We start from the raw sequence: 21,100 nt of genomic DNA, 5'->3' as shown, positions 1-21,100 counted from the left end.
TCTCCCCGGGATGTAATGGCTGATAACAGAGAGTAATAGATTGTATCCCCCCTGTACAGTCTCCTCTCCCCGGGGTGTAATGGCTGATAACAGAGAGTAATAGATTGTATCCCCCTGTACAGTCTCCTCTCCCCGGGGTGTAATGGCTGATAACAGAGAGTAATAGATTGTATCCCCCCCTGTACAGTCTCCTCTCCCCGGGGTGTAATGGCTGATAACAGAGAGTAATAGATTGTATCCCCCCCTGTACAGTCTCCTCTCCCCGGGGTGTAATGGCTGATAACAGAGAGTAATAGATTGTATCCCCCCCTGTACAGTCTCCTCTCCCCGGGGTGTAATGGCTGATAACAGAGAGTAATAGATTGTATCCCCCCTGTACAGTCTCCTCTCCCCGGGGTGTAATGGCTGATAACAGAGAGTAATAGATTGTATCCCCCCCTGTACAGTCTCCTCTCCCCGGGGTGTAATGGCTGATAACAGAGAGTAATAGATTGTATCCCCCCCTGTACAGTCTCCTCTCCCCGGGGTGTAATGGCTGATAACAGAGAGTAATAGATTGTATCCCCCCTGTACAGTCTCCTCTCCCCGGGGTGTAATGGCTGATAACAGAGAGTAATAGATTGTATCCCCCCCCTGTACAGTCTCCTCTCCCCGGGGTGTAATGGCTGATAACAGAGAGTAATAGATTGTATCCCCCCCTGTACAGTCTCCTCCCCCCGGGGTGTAATGGCTGATAACAGAGAGTAATAGATTGTATCCCCCCTGTACAGTCTCCTCCCCCCGGGATGTAATGGCTGATAACAGAGAGTAATAGATTGTATCCCCCTGTACAGTCTCCTCTCCCCGGGGTGTAATGGCTGATAACAGAGAGTAATAGATTGTATCCCCCCCTGTACAGTCTCCTCTCCCCGGGATGTAATGGCTGATAACAGAGAGTAATAGATTGTATCCCCCCTGTACAGTCTCCTCTCCCCGGGATGTAATGGCTGATAACAGAGAGTAATAGATTGTATCCCCCCTGTACAGTCTCCTCTCCCCGGGATGTAATGGCTGATAACAGAGAGTAATAGATTGTATCCCCTCCTGTACAGTCTCCTCTCCCCGGGGTGTAATGGCTGATAACAGAGAGTAATAGATTGTATCCCCCCCTGTACAGTCTCCTCTCCCCGGGGTGTAATGGCTGATAACAGAGAGTAATAGATTGTATCCCCCTGTACAGTCTCCTCTCCCCGGGATGTAATGGCTGATAACAGAGAGTAATAGATTGTATCCCCCCCTGTACAGTCTCCTCTCCCCGGGATGTAATGGCTGATAACAGAGAGTAATAGATTGTATCCCCCTGTACAGTCTCCTCTCCCCGGGGTGTAATGGCTGATAACAGAGAGTAATAGATTGTATCCCCCTGTACAGTCTCCTCTCCCCGGGGTGTAATGGCTGATAACAGAGAGTAATAGATTGTATCCCCCCTGTACAGTCTCCTCTCCCCGGGATGTAATGGCTGATAACAGAGAGTAATAGATTGTATCCCCTGTACATGCAGTGATGTCTGTCCTGTTCCTCTGGCTCCCTCTAGTGGTCATTATGATTATAGCTTTTCATTTCCTTTTTTTGGCGCTTTCCAAGAAAAATAGATAATTCTCTCTCCTTGCGATTTGTAAAAAATAACTTTATCTACATCTAAAAATCTCCGCGCCGGACTCCTACAGCAGAATATAAAGAGTGCGCGGTGGATCCCGCAGGCCGCGTCCTCCGGTCATGTGACCAGGATATAAAACACACAGTAAAAGGCAGAACATTGCGCTCGGTCCCTGCACATCGGCCTCCAGCCCTGGAGCATCACTGGTTCTTGGTGGCGCCCCCTCTGGTCAGGACCGACACGTACGCCTCGTAGATGCTGTTCAGGAAGTTCTCATCGTTCTGCAGAGAGAAGATAAAGGGTTAAGCTGCTGAGCAGGTCCTCCACATGCACTGGGATCATGTCCTCACACTGCTGTGCTCTGTGCACTCCTGCACACACTTCTCAGAGCAAGTAGGAGGTTTCTGGTTTAATACAAACACAGTCACTCAGAGGCGCTGTGCAGAGCACAATGATAAAAGCACAGCAGTGTGAGGACACATCACAAGTATAACTCCATATATCACAGTCCTGCTGCTACTAACAACATACACTAAGATCTGATTACACATCTCTCCAGGGACAATACATAACACTGGCTGCAGAGAGCACAGAGCACAGCAGTGTGAGGTCTGATTACACATCTCTCCAGGGACAATACATAACACTGGCTGCAGAGAGCACAGAGCCCAGCAGTGTGAGGTCTGATTACACATCTCTCCAGGGACAATACATAACATTGGCTGCAGAGAGCACAGAGCACAGCAGTGTAAGGTCTGATTACACATCTCTCCAGGGACAATACATAACACTGGCTGCAGAGAGCACAGAGCACAGCAGTGTAAGGTCTGATTACACATCTCTCCAGGGACAGTACATAACACTGGCTGCAGAGAGCACAGAGCACAGCAGTGTGAGGTCTGATTACACATCTCTCCAGGGACAATACATAACACTGGCTGCAGAGAGCACAGAGCACAGCAGTGTAAGGTCTGATTACACATCTCTCCAGGGACAATACATAACACTGGCTGCAGAGAGCACAGCAGTGTGAGGTCTGATTACACATCTCTCCAGGGACATTACATAACACTGGCTGCAGAGAGCACAGGGCACAGCAGTGTGAGGTCTGATTACACATCTCTCCAGGGACAGTACATAACACTGGCTGCAGAGAGCACAGCAGTGTGAGGTCTGATTACACATCTCTCCAGGGACAATACATAACACTGGCTGCACAGAGCACAGAGCACAGCAGTGTGAGGTCTGATCACACATCTCTCCAGGGACAATACATAACACTGGCTGCAGAGAGCACAGAGCACAGCAGTGTGAGGTCTGATTACACATCTCTCCAGGGACAATACATAACACTATCTGCAGAGAGCACAGAGCACAGCAGTGTGAGGTCTGATCACACATCTCTCCAGGGACAATACATAACACTGGCTGCAGAGAGCACAGAGCACAGCAGTGTGAGGTCTGATAACACATCTGTCCAGGGACATTACATAACACTGGCTGCAGAGAGCACAGAGCACAGCAGTGTGAGGTCTGATTACACATTCTCTCCAGGGACAATACATAACACTGGCTGCAGAGAGCACAGAGCACAGCAGCGTGAGGTCTGATTACACATCTCTCTAGGGACAATACATAACACTGGCTGCAGAGAGCACAGAGCACAGCAGTGTGAGGTCTGATTACACATCTCTCCAGGGACATTACATAACACTGGCTGCAGAGAGCACAGAGCACAGCAGTGTGAGGTCTGATTACACATCTCTCCAGGGACAATACATAGCACTGGCTGCAGAGAGCACAGAGCACAGCAGTGTGAGGTCTGATTACACATCTCTCCAGGGACAGTACATAACACTGGCTGCAGAGAGCACAGAGCACAGCAGTGTGAGGTCTGATTACACATCTCTCCAGGGACATTACATAACACTGGCTGCAGAGAGCACAGAGCACAGCAGTGTGAGGTCTGATTACACATCTCTCTAGGGACAATACATAAAACTGGCTGCAGAGAGCACAGAGCACAGCAGTGTGAGGTCTGATTACACATCTCTCCAGGGACAGTACATAACACTGGCTGCAGAGAGCACAGAGCACAGCAGTGTGAGGTCTGATTGCACATCTCTCCAGGGACAATACATAACACTGGCTGCAGAGAGCACAGAGCACAGCAGTGTGAGGTCTGATTACACATCTCTCCAGGGACAATACATAACCCTGGCTGCAGAGAGCACAGAGCACAGCAGTGTGAGGTATGATTACACATCTCCCCAGGGACAATACATAACCCTGGCTACAGTCTGTATGGACACACCAGCTGACAGGTTCCCTTTGGGGGAGCTCTTACCTGGATGAGGTGTAACAAGGTTCCCTGTAGCTGGCTCCTGGTGAGGACACTGCTGTGGACACTGGGGGTGTCATGTAGGGGCAGGAGCAGGTTGGTCACAGCGAGTGGGGGTTCCTTAGCAGGTTGAGGGGTGTTTTTGGCGTCACTTGTGCTGGTCTGTGCAAACACTGCGGGGGACAGCAGGAAGGAGGGGGACACTGTGGCGGGGATCCTCTGGGGGGATATTACCTGCTGGTACACATAAATACACAATGCATTAGTCACTGAGGTCAGCAGGAGGAGGAGAGCGCTCCCCAGTGGTCATTACCTGAAGCAGCGGGTTGTTGTTCTTCTCGGCCCAGGGCGGTTTCGGTGCCCCCTGAGTAACGACTGGGAATTTGGCAGCCATTGCGGGTTTGGGGGTCATCTGTAGTTGTTGCTCCTGATGCACGAGATTCAATTTCTTCATAAATTCCTGGGGAGAGACCCCCCCTGTAGGTGGAGGGTGTGAGGGGGGAAGTCCAGGGGCGGCTGATGTGGGGGTCCTTTGGTTCTGTTCATAGTAATGAAGGGGTGCGCTCCCCATTACTTTCTGTGCCGCGGCTGAGGGTCCTAGATCCTGGGGGGGCACCATGGAGTGCTGGCCGTGTAGCTTATGGAGTAGATAATCCCCTGCACATACGTTTTCCTGGCCACAGGGGGCGCTGTCTTCCATTGGTAAGAACAGGCTGCTGAAGACGTCTCCGGGTGGGATGGGGGCGCCATTGGGCTGGTTCTCTGGGACCTCCACCACGGGGTGCAGCAGCTTCTGGAGGGCCGGACACAGCTGCTTGTCACAGACTTCGGGGGGCCGCGCCGTATCCTCGTAAGACAAGGAGCGGACCACCGTCTGATGCGCTGAGGGGGGCTCTCTCTGATCCAAACTTTTCGTTTTTCCAAACAGGGCGCTGAGGGACAGATGCTGCGGCTCCGGGTCAGCCGGCTGTGTGAACAGAGACTGAGTGACTGGAGAGGCTACATATCCCACAATTCTGAATGCAGCTCTGGATGTGACTAGAGTATAAGTATAATCGTTCCCTTCCACCTCCCTAGAGACCCCCCATAATAAGTCACCTTGTTGTGATGCCCGCCTGTCACCTGCGGGGCGGCGTCGCTGGGCTTCACGGCGATGGGCTTGATGAGGTTGGGGTTGGTGTGGATGGCGGAGGAGCCGCTCATCATCTTCGGCTCTGAACTCGGTTTACACTGCAACGGAGACATCGAGGATCCGCGAATAGGAAAAACACAACAACATTGATACTGTCATCGTAGACATCCCCTTTAAGGAGGGACACTGGAATAACAAGGATGTCAATGATCTTATCTTTCTCACAGCTGAGGGTTTGCTACATTTGTACCCAGTCATGACAAGTTACATTGAGCTGAACTACCGGACCCCAGACTGATACATTGTAACAAAGCCTCAGGAAGGAGCGAGATTAACCCCGGCATCAGGTAACTTACACGCGTCCCCTTAAGAGCCGGCCTGCGACCTTCACTGACCTTGGTGTACTCGTCTTTGGCCTTGTTCAGCATCTGCAGGATATCCACCTCCTTCCCCTCTGAGTTCAGGTTCATGGGGGACACCCCGACCCCGGACAAGTGCTGAGCCTTCAGCTGCTCCTGCTGCGTCAAACTGAACAGATGCAAATGTTACGACACCTCTGCAGAAAGCGTCATTACCTTATAGGTGCAGCCTGCGGGGGGCGCTGTCCTTACTTTTTCATCAGCTCTGCCAGTCTTTGGCATTCGTCCTTATTGTAGAACCAGATCCCATAAATCAGAACTGCAGGAGAAAGAAACATAATCAGGGGCGGCCTCTGACTACGACTACGGCAGGGAAGCAGACTATGGTGTCCCCTGGTATCCTCACACCCCGGGGCATGCTGGACCCCCGCCAGGGATTGTGCTGGCATCACATTATCAGGACTCGTGCAAAGAGAAGTGATTTTCCATCGGATCAGAACCCCTGACCCGGTGCCAGCCCGACCCCTGTGACATCTCTGCCACACTCTGAGCGGGCACCCGTCCCACTAGCACCCGCAGAGCAAGGAGGGGAACCAAGGGATCTACAAAGAGGAACACCAGGGGGCGCTGCAGCTATACAGATGTAGCAGAGCAGACTCTACACAAGCCCCATGCTACGCTTATAGTGACCTGCAGTCCCATGTAACACCACAGATCACACAGTGCAGTCCCATGTAACACCACAGATCACACAGTGCAGTCCCATGTAACACCACAGATCACACAGTGCAGTCCCATGTAACACCACAGATCACACAGTGCAGTCCCATGTAACACCACAGATCACACAGTGCAGTCCCATGTAACACCACAGATCACACAGTGCAGTCCCATGTAACACCACAGATCACACAGTGCAGTCCCATGTAACACCACAGATCACACAGTGCAGTCCCATGTAACACCACAGATCACACAGTGCAGTCCCATGTAACACCACAGATCACACAGTGCAGTCCCATGTAACACCACAGATCACACAGTGCAGTCCCATGTAACACCACAGATCACACAGTGCAGTCCCATGTAACACCACAGATCACACAGTGATATCTCTGAGTACAGATCATGTAGTAGATGTGTCCTGCAGTCCTATGTAACACCACAGATAACACAGTGATATCTCTGAGTACAGATCATGTAGTAGATGTGTCCTGCAGTCCTATGTAACACCACAGATAACACAGTGATATCTCTGAGTACAGATCATGTAGTAGATGTGTCCTGCAGTCCTATGTAACACCACAGATAACACAGTGATATCTCTGAGTACAGATCATGTAGTAGATGTGTCCTGCAGTCCTATGTAACACCACAGATAACACAGTGATATCTCTGAGTACAGATCATGTAGTAGATGTGTCCTGCAGTCCTATGTAACACCACAGATAACACAGTGATATCTCTGAGTACAGATCATGTAGTAGATGTGTCCTGCAGTCCCATGTAACACCACAGATAACACAGTGATATCTCTGAGTACAGATCATGTAGTAGATGTGACCTGCAGTCCTATGTAACACCACAGATAACACAGTGATATCTCTGAGTACAGATCATGTAGTAGATGTGTCCTGCAGTCCTATGTAACACCACAGATAACACAGTGATATCTCTGAGTACAGATCATGTAGTAGATGTGTCCTGCAGTCCTATGTAACACCACAGATAACACAGTGATATCTCTGAGTACAGATCATGTAGTAGATGTGTCCTGCAGTCCCATGTAACACCACAGATAACACAGTGATATCGGTCTGAGTACAGATCATGTAGTAGATGTGTCCTGCAGTCCTATGTAACACCACAGATAACACAGTGATATCTCTGAGTACAGATCATGTAGTAGATGTGTCCTGCAGTCCTATGTAACACCACAGATAACACAGTGATATCTCTGAGTACAGATCATGTAGTAGATGTGCCCTGCAGTCCCATGTAACACCACAGATAACACAGTGATATCTCTGAGTACAGATCATGTAGTAGATGTGTCCTGCAGTCCTATGTAACACCACAGATAACACAGTGATATCTCTGAGTACAGATCATGTAGTAGATGTGTCCTGCAGTCCTATGTAACACCACAGATAACACAGTGATATCTCTGAGTACAGATCATGTAGTAGATGTGTCCTGCAGTCCTATGTAACACCACAGATAACACAGTGATATCTCTGAGTACAGATCATGTAGTAGATGTGACCTGCAGTCCTATGTAACACCACAGATAACACAGTGATATCTCTGAGTACAGATCATGTAGTAGATGTGTCCTGCAGTCCTATGTAACACCACAGATAACACAGTGATATCTCTGAGTACAGATCATGTAGTAGATGTGTCCTGCAGTCCTATGTAACACCACAGATAACACAGTGATATCTCTGAGTACAGATCATGTAGTAGATGTGACCTGCAGTCCTATGTAACACCACAGATAACACAGTGATATCTCTGAGTACAGATCATGTAGTAGATGTGTCCTGCAGTCCTATGTAACACCACAGATAACACAGTGATATCTCTGAGTACAGATCATGTAGTAGATGTGTCCTGCAGTCCTATGTAACACCACAGATAACACAGTGATATCTCTGAGTACAGATCATGTAGTAGATGTGTCCTGCAGTCCTATGTAACACCACAGATAACACAGTGATATCTCTGAGTACAGATCATGTAGTAGATGTGTCCTGCAGTCCTATGTAACACCACAGATAACACAGTGATATCTCTGAGTACAGATCATGTAGTAGATGTGTCCTGCAGTCCTATGTAACACCACAGATAACACAGTGATATCTCCCTGAGTACAGGTCATGTAGTAGATGTGACCTGCAGTCCTATGTAACACCACAGATAACACAGTGATATCTCTGAGTACAGATCATGTAGTAGATGTGTCCTGCAGTCCTATGTAACACCACAGATAACACAGTGATATCTCTGAGTACAGATCATGTAGTAGATGTGTCCTGCAGTCCCATGTAACACCACAGATAACACAGTGATATCTCTGAGTACAGATCATGTAGTAGATGTGTCCTGCAGTCCTATGTAACACCACAGATAACACAGTGATATCTCTGAGTACAGATCATGTAGTAGATGTGTCCTGCAGTCCTATGTAACACCACAGATAACACAGTGATATCTCTGAGTACAGATCATGTAGTAGATGTGTCCTGCAGTCCTATGTAACACCACAGATAACACAGTGATATCTCTGAGTACAGATCATGTAGTAGATGTGTCCTGCAGTCCTATGTAACACCACAGATAACACAGTGATATCTCTGAGTACAGATCATGTAGTAGATGTGTCCTGCAGTCCTATGTAACACCACAGATAACACAGTGATATCTCTGAGTACAGATCATGTAGTAGATGTGACCTGCAGTCCTATGTAACACCACAGATAACACAGTGATGTCTCTGAGTACAGATCATGTAGTAGATGTATCCTGCAGTCCCATGTAACACCACAGATAACACAGTGATATCTCTGAGTACAGATCATGTAGTAGATGTGTCCTGCAGTCCTATGTAACAGCACAGATAACACAGTGATATCTCTGAGTACAGATCATGTAGTAGATGTGTCTTGCAGTCCTATGTAACACCACAGATAACACAGTGATATCTCTGAGTACAGATCATGTAGTAGATGTGTCCTGCAGTCCTATGTAACACCACAGATAACACAGTGATATCTCTGAGTACAGATCATGTAGTAGATGTGACCTGCAGTCCTATGTAACACCACAGATAACACAGTGATATCTCTGAGTACAGATCATGTAGTAGATGTGTCCTGCAGTCCTATGTAACACCACAGATAACACAGTGATATCTCTGAGTACAGATCATGTAGTAGATGTGTCCTGCAGTCCTATGTAACAGCACAGATAACACAGTGATATCTCTGAGTACAGATCATGTAGTAGATGTGACCTGCAGTCCTATGTAACACCACAGATAACACAGTGATATCTCTGAGTACAGATCATGTAGTAGATGTGTCCTGCAGTCCTATGTAACACCACAGATAACACAGTGATATCTCTGAGTACAGATCATGTAGTAGATGTGTCCTGCAGTCCCATGTAACACCACAGATAACACAGTGATATCTCTGAGTACAGATCATGTAGTAGATGTATCCTGCAGTCCCATGTAACACCACAGATAACACAGTGATATCTCTGAGTACAGATCATGTAGTAGATGTGTCCTGCAGTCCCATGTAACAGCACAGATAACACAGTGATATCTCTGAGTACAGATCATGTAGTAGATGTGTCCTGCAGTCCTATGTAACAGCACAGATAACACAGTGATATCTCTGAGTACAGATCATGTAGTAGATGTGTCCTGCAGTCCTATGTAACACCACAGATAACACAGTGATATCTCTGAGTACAGATCATGTAGTAGATGTGTCCTGCAGTCCTATGTAACACCACAGATAACACAGTGCAGTCCTATGTAACACCACAGATAACACAGTGATATCTCTCTGAGTACAGATCATGTAGTAGATGTGTCCTGCAGTCCTATGTAACAGCACAGATAACACAGTGATATCTCTGAGTACAGATCATGTAATAGATGTGACCTGCAGTCCTATGTAACACCACAGATAACACAGTGATATCTCTGAGTACAGATCATGTAGTAGATGTGACCTGCAGTCCTATGTAACACCACAGATAACACAGTGATATCTCTGAGTACAGATCATGTAGTAGATATGTCCTGCAGTCCCATGTAACAGCACAGATAACACAGTGATATCTCTGAGTACAGATCATGTAGTAGATGTGTCCTGCAGTCCTATGTAACACCACAGATAACACAGTGATATCTCTGAGTACATAGCATGTAGTAGGTGTGACCTGCAGTCCTATGTAACACCACAGATAACACAGTGATATCTCTGAGTACAGATCATGTAGTAGATGTGTCCTGCAGTCCTATGTAACACCACAGATAACACAGCGATATCTCTGAGTACAGATCATGTAGTAAATGTGTCCTGCAGTCCTATGTAACACCACAGATAACACAGTGATATCTCTGAGTACAGATCATGTAGTAGATGTGTGCTGCAGTCCTATGTAACACCACAGATAACACAGTGATATCTCTGAGTACAGATCATGTAGTAGATGTGACCTGCAGTCCTATGTAACACCACAGATAACACAGTGATATCTCTGAGTACAGATCATGTAGTAGATGTGTCCTGCAGTCCTGTGTAACACCACAGATAACACAGTGATATCTCTGAGTACAGATCATGTAGTAGATGTGTCCTGCAGTCCTATGTAACACCACAGATAACACAGTAATATCTCTGAGTACAGATCATGTAGTAGATGTGTCCTGCAGTCCTATGTAACACCACAGATAACACAGTGATATCTCTGAGTACAGATCATGTAGTAGATGTGTCCTGCAGTCCTATGTAACACCACAGATAACACAGTGATATCTCTGAGTACAGATCATGTAGTAGGTGTGACCTGCAGTCCTATGTAACACCACAGATAACACAGTGATATCTCTGAGTACAGATCATGTAGTAGATGTGTCCTGCAGTCCTATGTAACTCCACAGATAACACAGTGATATCTCTGAGTACAGATCATGTAGTAGATGTATCCTGCAGTCCTATGTAACACCACAGATAACACAGTGATATCTCTGAGTACAGATCATGTAGTAGATGTGTCCTGCAGTCCTATGTAACACCACAGATAACACAGTGATATCTCTGAGTACAGGTCATGTAGTAGATGTGTCCTGCAGTCCCATGTAACAGCACAGATAACACAGTGATATCTCTGAGTACAGATCATGTAGTAGATGTGTCCTGCAGTCCTATGTAACACCACAGATAACACAGTGATATCTCTGAGTACAGATCATGTAGTAGATGTGTCCTGCAGTCCTATGTAACACCACAGATAACACAGTGATATCTCTGAGTACAGATCATGTAGTAGATGTGTCCTGCAGTCCCATGTAACAGCACAGATAACACAGTGATATCTCTGAGCACAGATCATGTAGTAGATGTGACCTGCAGTCCTATGTAACACCACAGATAACACAGTGATATCTCTGAGTACAGATCATGTAGTAGATGTGTCCTGCAGTCCTATGTAACACCACAGATAACACAGTGATATCTCTGAGTACAGATCATGTAGTAGATGTGACCTGCAGTCCTATGTAACACCACAGATAACACAGTGATATCTCTGAGTACAGATCATGTAGTAGTGTCCTGCAGTCCTATGTAACACCACAGATAACACAGTGATATCTCTGAGTACAGATCATGTAGTAGATGTGACCTGCAGTCCTATGTAACACCACAGATAACACAGTGATAGCTCTGAGTACAGATCATGTAGTAGATGTGTCCTGCAGTCCTATGTAACACCACAGATAACACAGTGATATCTCTGAGTACAGATCATGTAGTAGATGTGTCCTGCAGTCCTATGTAACAGCACAGATAACACAGTGATATCTCTGAGTACAGATCATGTAGTAGATGTGTCCTGCAGTCCTATGTAACACCACAGATAACACAGTGATATCTCTGAGTACAGATCATGTAGTAGATGTGTCCTGCAGTCCTATGTAACACCACAGATAACACAGTGATATCTCTGAGTACAGATCATGTAGTAGATGTGTCCTGCAGTCCTATGTAACACCACAGATAACACAGTGATATCTCTGAGTACATATCATGTAGTAGATGTGTCCTGCAGTCCTATGTAACACCACAGATAACACAGTGATATCTCTGAGTACAGATCATGTAGTAGATGTGACCTGCAGTCCTATGTAACACTACAGATAACACAGTGATATCTCTGAGTACAGATCATGTAGTAGATGTGTCCTGCAGTCCTATGTAACAGCACAGATAACACAGTGATATCTCTGAGTACAGATCATGTAGTAGATGTGTCCTGCAGTCCTATGTAACACCACAGATAACACAGTGATATCTCTGAGTACAGATCATGTAGTAGATGTGTCCTGCAGTCCTATGTAACACCACAGATAACACAGTGATATCTCTGAGTACAGATCATGTAGTAGATGTGTCCTGCAGTCCTATGTAACAGCACAGATAACACAGTGATATCTCTGAGTACAGATCATGTAGTAGATGTGACCTGCAGTCCTATGTAACACCACAGATAACACAGTGATATCTCTGAGTACAGATCATGTAGTAGATGTGTCCTGCAGTCCTATGTAACACCACAGATAACACAGTGATATCTCTGAGTACAGATCATGTAGTAGATGTGCCCTGCAGTCCCATGTAACACCACAGATAACACAGTGATATCTCTGAGTACAGATCATGTAGTAGATGTATCCTGCAGTCCTATGTAACACCACAGAAAACACAGTGATATCTCTGAGTACAGATCATGTAGTAGATGTGCCCTGCAGTCCCATGTAACACCACAGATAACACAGTGATATCTCTGAGTACAGATCATGTAGTAGATGTGTCCTGCAGTCCTATGTAACACCACAGATAACACAGTGATATCTCTGAGTACAGATCATGTAGTAGATGTGTCCTGCAGTCCTATGTAACACCACAGATAACACAGTGATAGCTCTGAGTACAGATCATGTAGTAGATGTGTCCTGCAGTCCCATGTAACACCACAGATAACACAGTGATATCTCTGAGTACAGATCATGTAGTAGATGTGACCTGCAGTCCTATGTAACACCACAGATAACACAGTGATATCTCTGAGTACAGATCATGTAGTAGATGTGCCCTGCAGTCCCATGTAACACCACAGATAACACAGTGATATCTCTGAGTACAGATCATGTAGTAGATGTGCCCTGCAGTCCTATGTAACACCACAGATAACACAGTGATATCTCTGAGTACAGATCATGTAGTAGATGTGTCCTGCAGTCCTATGTAACACCACAGATAACACAGTGATATCTCTGAGTACAGATCATGTAGTAGATGTGTCCTGCAGTCCTATGTAACACCACAGATAACACAGTGATATCTCTGAGTACAGATCATGTAGTAGATGTGTCCTGCAGTCCTATGTAACACCACAGATAACACAGTGATATCTCTGAGTACAGATCATGTAGTAGATGTGTCCTGCAGTCCTATGTAACACCACAGATAACACAGTGATATCTCTGAGTACAGATCATGTAGTAGATGTGTCCTGCAGTCCTATGTAACACCACAGATAACACAGTGATATCTCTGAGTACAGATCATGTAGTAGATGTGTCCTGCAGTCCTATGTAACACCACAGATAACACAGTGATATCTCTGAGTACAGATCATGTAGTAGATGTGACCTGCAGTCCCATGTAACACCACAGATAACACAGTGATATCTCTGAGTACAGATCATGTAGTAGATGTGTCCTGCAGTCCTATGTAACACCACAGATAACACAGTGATATCTCTGAGTACAGATCATGTAGTAGATGTGACCTGCAGTCCTATGTAACACCACAGATAACACAGTGATATCTCTGAGTACAGATCATGTAGTAGATGTGTCCTGCAGTCCTATGTAACACCACAGATAACACAGTGATATCTCTGAGTACATATCATGTAGTAGATGTGTCCTGCAGTCCTATGTAACAGCACAGATAACACAGTGATATCTCTGAGCACAGATCATGTAGTAGATATGACCTGCAGTCCTATGTAACACCACAGATAACACAGTGATATCTCTGAGTACAGATCATGTAGTAGATGTGTCCTGCAGTCCCATGTAACAGCACAGATAACACAGTGATATCCCTGAGTACAGATCATGTAGTAGATGTGTCCTGCAGTCCTATGTAACACCACAGATAACACAGTGATATATCTCTGAGTACAGATCATGTAGTAGATGGGTCCTGCAGTCCTATGTAACACCACAGATAACACAGTGATATCTCTGAGTACAGATCATGTAGTAGATGTGTCCTGCAGTCCTATGTAACACCACAGATAACACAGTGATAGCTCTGAGTACAGATCATGTAGTAGATGGGTCCTGCAGTCCTATGTAACACCACAGATAACACAGTGATATCTCTGAGCACAGATCATGTAGTAGATATGACCTGCAGTCCTATGTAACACCACAGATAACACAGTGATATCTCTGAGCACAGATCATGTAGTAGATGTGACCTGCAGTCCTATGTAACACCACAGATAACACAGTGATATCTCTGAGTACAGATCATGTAGTAGATGTGCCCTGCAGTCCCATGTAACACCACAGATAACACAGTGATATCTCTGAGTACAGATCATGTAGTAGATGTATCCTGCAGTCCTATGTAACACCACAGATAACACAGTGATATCTCTGAGTACAGATCATGTAGTAGATGTGTCCTGCAGTCCTATGTAACACCACAGATAACACAGTGATATCTCTGAGTACAGATCATGTAGTAGATGTGTCCTGCAGTCCTATGTAACAGCACAGATAACACAGTGATATCTCTGAGTACAGATCATGTAGTAGATGTGTCCTGCAGTCCTATGTAACAGCACAGATAACACAGTGATATCTCTGAGTACAGATCATGTAGTAGATGTGTCCTGCAGTCCTATGTAACACCACAGATAACACAGTGATATCTCTGAGTACAGATCATGTAGTAGATGTGTCCTGCAGTCCCATGTAACACCACAGATAACACAGTGATATCTCTGAGTACAGATCATGTAGTAGATGTATCCTGCAGTCCCATGTAACACCACAGATAACACAGTGATATCTCTGAGTACAGATCATGTAGTAGATGTGTCCTGCAGTCCTATGTAACACCACAGATAACACAGTGATATCTCTGAGTACAGATCATGTAGTAGATGTGTCCTGCAGTCCTATGTAACACCACAGATAACACAGTGATATCTCTGAGTACAGATCATGTAGTAGATGTGTCCTGCAGTCCTATGTAACACCACAGATAACACAGTGATATCTCTGAGTACAGGTCATGTAGTAGATGTGACCTGCAGTCCCATGTAACACCACAGATAACACAGTGATATCTCTGAGTACAGATCATGTAGTAGATGTGTCCTGCAGTCCTATGTAACACCACAGATAACACAGTGATATCTCTGAGTACAGATCATGTAGTAGATGGGTCCTGCAGTCCTATGTAACAGCACAGATAACACAGTGATATCTCTGAGTACAGATCATGTAGTAGATGTGTCCTGCAGTCCCATGTAACACCACAGATAACACAGTGATATCTCTGAATACAGATCATGTAGTAGATGTGTCCTGCAGTCCCATGTAACATCACAGATAACACAGTGATATCTCTGAGTACAGATCATGTAGTAGATGTGACCTGCAGTCCTATGTAACACCACAGATAACACAGTGATATCTCTGAGTACAGATCATGTAGTAGATGTGTCCTGCAGTCCTATGTAACACCACAGATAACACAGTGATATCTCTGAGTACAGATCATGTAGTAGATGTGTCCTGCAGTCCTATGTAACGCCCCCTTGCATACCCTCTATCAGAGTTGTGCCCCCTGCAGCTATCAGTGTTAGTGACAGGACACAGACCTCCTCACGACCATGTGAAGAGCCTCAGTGACAGGGGGACGAAAACCAATCTCCGCTCAGGTCACAATCAGTAAAACTCCACAGGACGGGGGAGGGGCGAGATTACGGGCGACTAGTCTGGGGCGTCTCTGGACTCTATTCTGCAGTATGATGGCTCCCGGGACACTGCACTGATCCCAGCACCATCCGTACACTACACCCAGGACAGCAAGATGTTCCACTCCTTCATACGTCAGGCTACGGCCACCTACCGGCCCATGCCCAGGGATGCAGCACCCAGACCCAGCGTGTTCTGGAGGGGAAACGTAGTGACTGAGGCAGAGCTGGACTACATCCACGTACCCCCAGGAGGTAAGTCATTACTTATTACTGTGCTATATGTAAGACTAGGAGACCAGAAGAATAGTGAGTGCAGCTCTGGGGTATAATACAGGATGTAACTCAGGATCAGTACAGGATAAGTAATGTCATGTATGTACACAGTGACTGCACCAGCAGCAGAATAGTGAGTGCAGCTCTGGGGTATAATACAGGATGTAACTCAGGATCAGTACAGGATAAGTAATGTCATGTATGTACACAGTGACTGCACCAGCAGCAGAATAGTGAGTGCAGCTCTGGGGTATAATACAGGATGTAACTCAGGATCAGTACAGGATAAGTAATGTCATGTATGTACACAGTGACTGCACCAGCAGCAGAATAGTGAGTGCAGCTCTGGGGTATAATACAGGATGTAACTCAGGATCAGTACAGGATAAGTAATGTCATGTATGTACACAGTGACTGCACCAGCAGCAGAATAGTGAGTGCAGCTCTGGAGTATAATACAGGATGTAACTCAGGATCAGTACAGGATAAGTAATGTCATGTATGTACAGTGACTGCACCAGCAGCAGAATAGTGAGTGCAGCTCTGGAGTATAATACAGGATGTAACTCAGGATCAGTACAGGATAAGTAATGTCATGTATGCACACATTGACTGCACCAGCAGCAGAATAGTGAGTGCAGCTCTGGGGTATAATACAGGATGTAACTCAGGATCAGTACAGGATAAGTAATGTCATGTATGTACACAGTGACTGCACCAGCAGCAGAATAGTGAGCGCAGCTCTGGGGTATAATACAGGATGTAACTCAGGATCAGTACAGGATAAGTAATGTCATGTATGTACACAGTGACTGCACCAGCAGCAGAATAGTGAGTGCAGCTCTGGGGTATAATACAGGATGTAACTCAGGATCAGTACAGGATAAGTAATGTCATGTATGTACACAGTGACTGCACCAGCAGCAGAATAGTGGGTGCAGCTCTGGAGTATAATACAGGATGTAACTCAGGATCAGTACAGGATAAGTAATGTCATGTATGTACCAGTAGAGGGCGCCCTGAGACCTGCTATGTCCTCCAGAGCAGCGCTCTATCACACTATTACTACTGCTGTATACGTCTCGTGGTGCCCCGCGGTTGCTTTGTGCGGGTGACGGGAGCCCCTCCCCCGGTTTGCGGTGATTACTGATTATTAATAAGACGTGAACCTCCTGATTGTCACAGGAGAAAGTTGCCAAGTGTGAGAACAATGGTGTGGCTCGGGCTCTGCGCCGCGTGTTTATCTCCTTACAATCGTGCGCTGTCTCTCTGGCGATGTGACTCTCGCCGTAGGCTGCGCTGTCACGGAAGGCGGCAATTACATGCAAATAGCAGAAAACAAGCCAGAAACTCTGCAGCAGCCGCGACGGTGGATTCTTCATGTGGAATGTCAGAATTTATTTTATACTTTGCCGATTTATCAAAAATCTCTCACAATTTCCATCTTCCTGGCGGAGGAAGAGAACTCCAGGCCGGCAGTGATCACTGACACTTATGGTGCACAGGGTGGTGTAATAAGACGAGGTGCCCCGGGGGCAGGCGGCTCCCCTATATTTATACTCGCGCTCCCAGTAATTAGCGCGGCAGCTGCTCGCTGTGCGCGGGGGGCGGCTCCGCTGCTGTCACTGAGAGGCCGTCCCCTGGGGGTGCTCCGGGGATGTAAGGACTTACCTCTGAGCCGCTGCACCAACACATGAAGTACTCCCCCTACTGGACCCCCTCCTGACTGCTTGCTGTCACTGAATGTAGCCCCTCCCCTGTGGCTCCGCCCCCTTGCTCCCCCAGGCACGAGTCATACTCACATCTGGCGTTTCTGTACAGGAGGAAGGGGTCCTGCAGCTGAAACTCCAGGTCCTTAGTAATGGGCTCCGTGCAGTTCTCCATGCTCAGCCGGTTCATGATGGTGAAGCCATGTTTGGGGGAGGCGGACCTATGAGGAAAGGGGAGGAGCATGAGACAAACCTATCAATCCAATGTAAGGCAATGTGCAGGCACAGAGACCCTGCTGCAGACAGGACATGTTATCTAGGGAAGGGGGGGGGGGGGTGTCTAGATCTTTGTGAGTGCCAAATCCACAGCAGCACAGAGTATGTCAGAGGAGGAGGAGGCCACACATCTGGGGGGAGGAGGATGAGCTCCTATGATGTTACTAAGAAGATGAATGGATGTGAGTGACTGAAGTGTGAGACAATGTTACAGGGTGCAGCTTCGGATGCGAGTGGAGTATATGACATAATGTTACAGGGGACAGCTTTGATGTGAGGGGCCTTTGCGACATGATGTTACCAGCTTTGGATGAGAGTGGAGTGTATGACCTGATGTTACAAGATGCAGCTTTGGATGTGAGTGGAGTGTAGGACATGATGCGGCAGCTTTGGATGTCATACACTCCACTTACATGATGCAGCTTTGGATGTGAGTCGAGTGTAGGACATGATGCAGCTTTTGATGTCATACACTCCACTTACATGATGCGGCTTTGGATGTGAGTGGAGTGTAGGACATGATGCGGCTTTGGATGTGAGTGGAGTGTATGACCTGATGCGGTTTTGGATGTGAGTGGAGTGTATGACCTGATGCGGCTTTGGATGTGAGGAGTGTATGACATGATGTTACAGGAATGTGGGTGCCCAGCACCTAACCATCTCTGTTCTAGGGGGAGGCTGCCTCACACGTCTGTCGCTCAGCTCACACTCTCTTCATGTGCAGTTCGTACAGACAAGACCCCGCAGGAGGGGAGATAACGCTGACACACAGGACCATACATAGAGAGAAGGCGCTGCTGTAAATAGCCTTATCAGGGGCCTCTGTAACAGCCCCTCAGCTGTGACAAGTCTGAGCTCACCTCGTGTACACAAACAGCGTCCCCTCCACATCCGTTTTCTCCTGAAAGACAAAAGTCAACATGAATGACATGTCCTGAGCTTACTCTGCTAGTGCTCCCTGTTATCAGCCACTCCTGAGCATGACTGTGCTGTGTGATTATGTACAGCAGGGGGCGCTCTCCTTGGTCCTGGATGGATAGAAATCACACATTGGTCTCTGCAGCTTTTATACACATGGACAGATTAATAGCTGCCTGTGAACAGACCCCTAGAAAGAAGGTCCTACACAGGGGCAGGAGAAAACTCACAGCAGCACAGAGGATGTCAGCAGCAGAGAGCTGCTAATTCCATACTTCACAGCAGCACAGAGTGTTTCAGCAGCAGAGAGCTGCTCACGTGGGGGAGACAGGGACAATACAACTCAGGGGTAGAGCCAAGTCCATACTTCACAGCAGCAGCACAGAGTGTTTCAGGAGACAATAATCATGTAAAGTGACAAACCCCGGCTGTGGCGCGCGGTGCCCGGCAGCATCTCTCAGGAAAGGCCGAGGCTGCGGCCTACTGCGGTCACTCACCCACTCATTGGCCTTGTGGCTGAAGGAGTAGAGCGCCACCTGGCTGGCCACGTCCACGATGCCCTGGATGTACGGGTCCTGCCGCCGCAGCGCCGCCAGGCTGATGTCCAGTCCCCGGCCCAGAGGAACCATCCCGGGCGCCGCCATCTTCCCTCAGCCCCTGCCGCCAGACATGAGAGCGGAGCGCCGAGCCAGGACACTGAGCGGAGCGCCGAGCGCCATCACCACGGAGTGCGGAGACGCCACCGCGTGACGCATGCGCATTAACACAATTATATTTTTCCATTTATTTTTTTTTTAATTCTACATTTTTGCTGGTTTTATTATTGATTTTTTTTTTTTACCATTTTGTCTTTCTATTTTTATTAATTATATATTTTAGGGAGGTTTATAATATATATATCTATCTCCAGGTCGCCAGACTAGAGTAATGGAGACCAGAGCGACCTATGAAAGCCAGGATGACATTATACTAGGGAGATGTAATCTGTCATGTGATTGGTTGTCCACTAAGGGGAGAGTAATGGAGACCAGAGCACCGAGGGGCAGTAGTTTCCCATAGCAACCAAGAGAGAGAAGCTAAGGAACAGGCAATATGGCCGCCTCTACATGAGGTACAATGTGCCCCGTGCCTCATGCTATCAGTAGATGAGTAGGTGAGGTATAATGTGCCTCATGCTATCAGTAGAGGAGTAGGTGAGGTATAATGTGCCCCATGCCTCATGCTATCAGTAGATGAGTAGGTGAGGTATAATGTGCCCCATGCCTCATGCTATCAGTAGATGAGTAGGTGAGGTATAATGTGCCCCATGCCTCATGCTATCAGTAGAGGAGTAGGTGAGGTATAATGTGCCCCATGCCTCATGCTATCAGTAGAGGAGTAGGTGAGGTATAATGTGCCCCATGCCTCATGCTATCAGTAGAGGAGTAGTGGAGGTATAATGTGCCCCATGCCTCATGCTATCAGTAGAGGAGTAGGTGAGGTATAATGTGCCTCATGCTATCAGTAGAGGAGTAGGTGAGGTATAATGTGCCCCATGCCTCATGCTATCAGTAGAGGAGTAGGTGAGGTATAATGTGCCCCATGCCTCATGCTATCAGTAGAGGAGTAGGTGAGGTATAATGTGCCCCATGCCTCATGCT

General features: G+C 46.9%; 2 protein-coding genes across 8 annotated transcripts in view; one reads left to right on the top strand and one right to left on the bottom strand.

Moving 5' to 3' along the window:
• Window positions 1-1,468: 1,468 nt before the first annotated feature.
• Window positions 1,469-20,193, bottom strand: DCP1B (decapping mRNA 1B). Of its 2 annotated transcripts, none has more exons than XM_072144916.1 (9): window positions 19,958-20,193; window positions 19,403-19,443; window positions 18,360-18,487; window positions 5,721-5,787; window positions 5,505-5,637; window positions 5,076-5,207; window positions 4,291-4,944; window positions 3,984-4,211; window positions 1,469-1,917 (listed from the first exon to the last, which is right to left on the bottom strand). In XM_072144916.1, exons 1-9 carry the CDS (start codon window positions 20,102-20,104, stop codon window positions 1,837-1,839), a joined length of 1,611 nt encoding a protein of 536 aa, XP_072001017.1. In that variant the 5' UTR covers window positions 20,105-20,193; the 3' UTR covers window positions 1,469-1,836. The 2 variants fall into 2 exon arrangements, with proteins under 2 accessions (XP_072001017.1, XP_072001016.1); XM_072144915.1 differs by having other exon boundaries at window positions 1,470-1,917; window positions 3,984-4,214.
• CACNA1C (calcium voltage-gated channel subunit alpha1 C) overlaps window positions 16,324-21,100 on the top strand; it is a 245,397-nt gene continuing 240,620 nt past the window's right edge. For all 6 annotated transcript variants that reach the window (XM_072144910.1, XM_072144908.1, XM_072144907.1 and 3 more), the window contains exon 1: window positions 16,324-16,536. In XM_072144910.1, the coding sequence (XP_072001011.1) occupies window positions 16,398-16,536 (139 nt within the window). In that variant the 5' untranslated portion in view covers window positions 16,324-16,397. The remainder of the gene's footprint in view (window positions 16,537-21,100) is intronic.

Source organism: Engystomops pustulosus, chromosome 4 (genome assembly GCF_040894005.1).
Source record: "Engystomops pustulosus chromosome 4, aEngPut4.maternal, whole genome shotgun sequence".
Classification (NCBI taxonomy): domain Eukaryota; kingdom Metazoa; phylum Chordata; class Amphibia; order Anura; family Leptodactylidae; genus Engystomops; species Engystomops pustulosus.
This window is presented reverse-complemented; position numbering and strand designations above follow the sequence as displayed.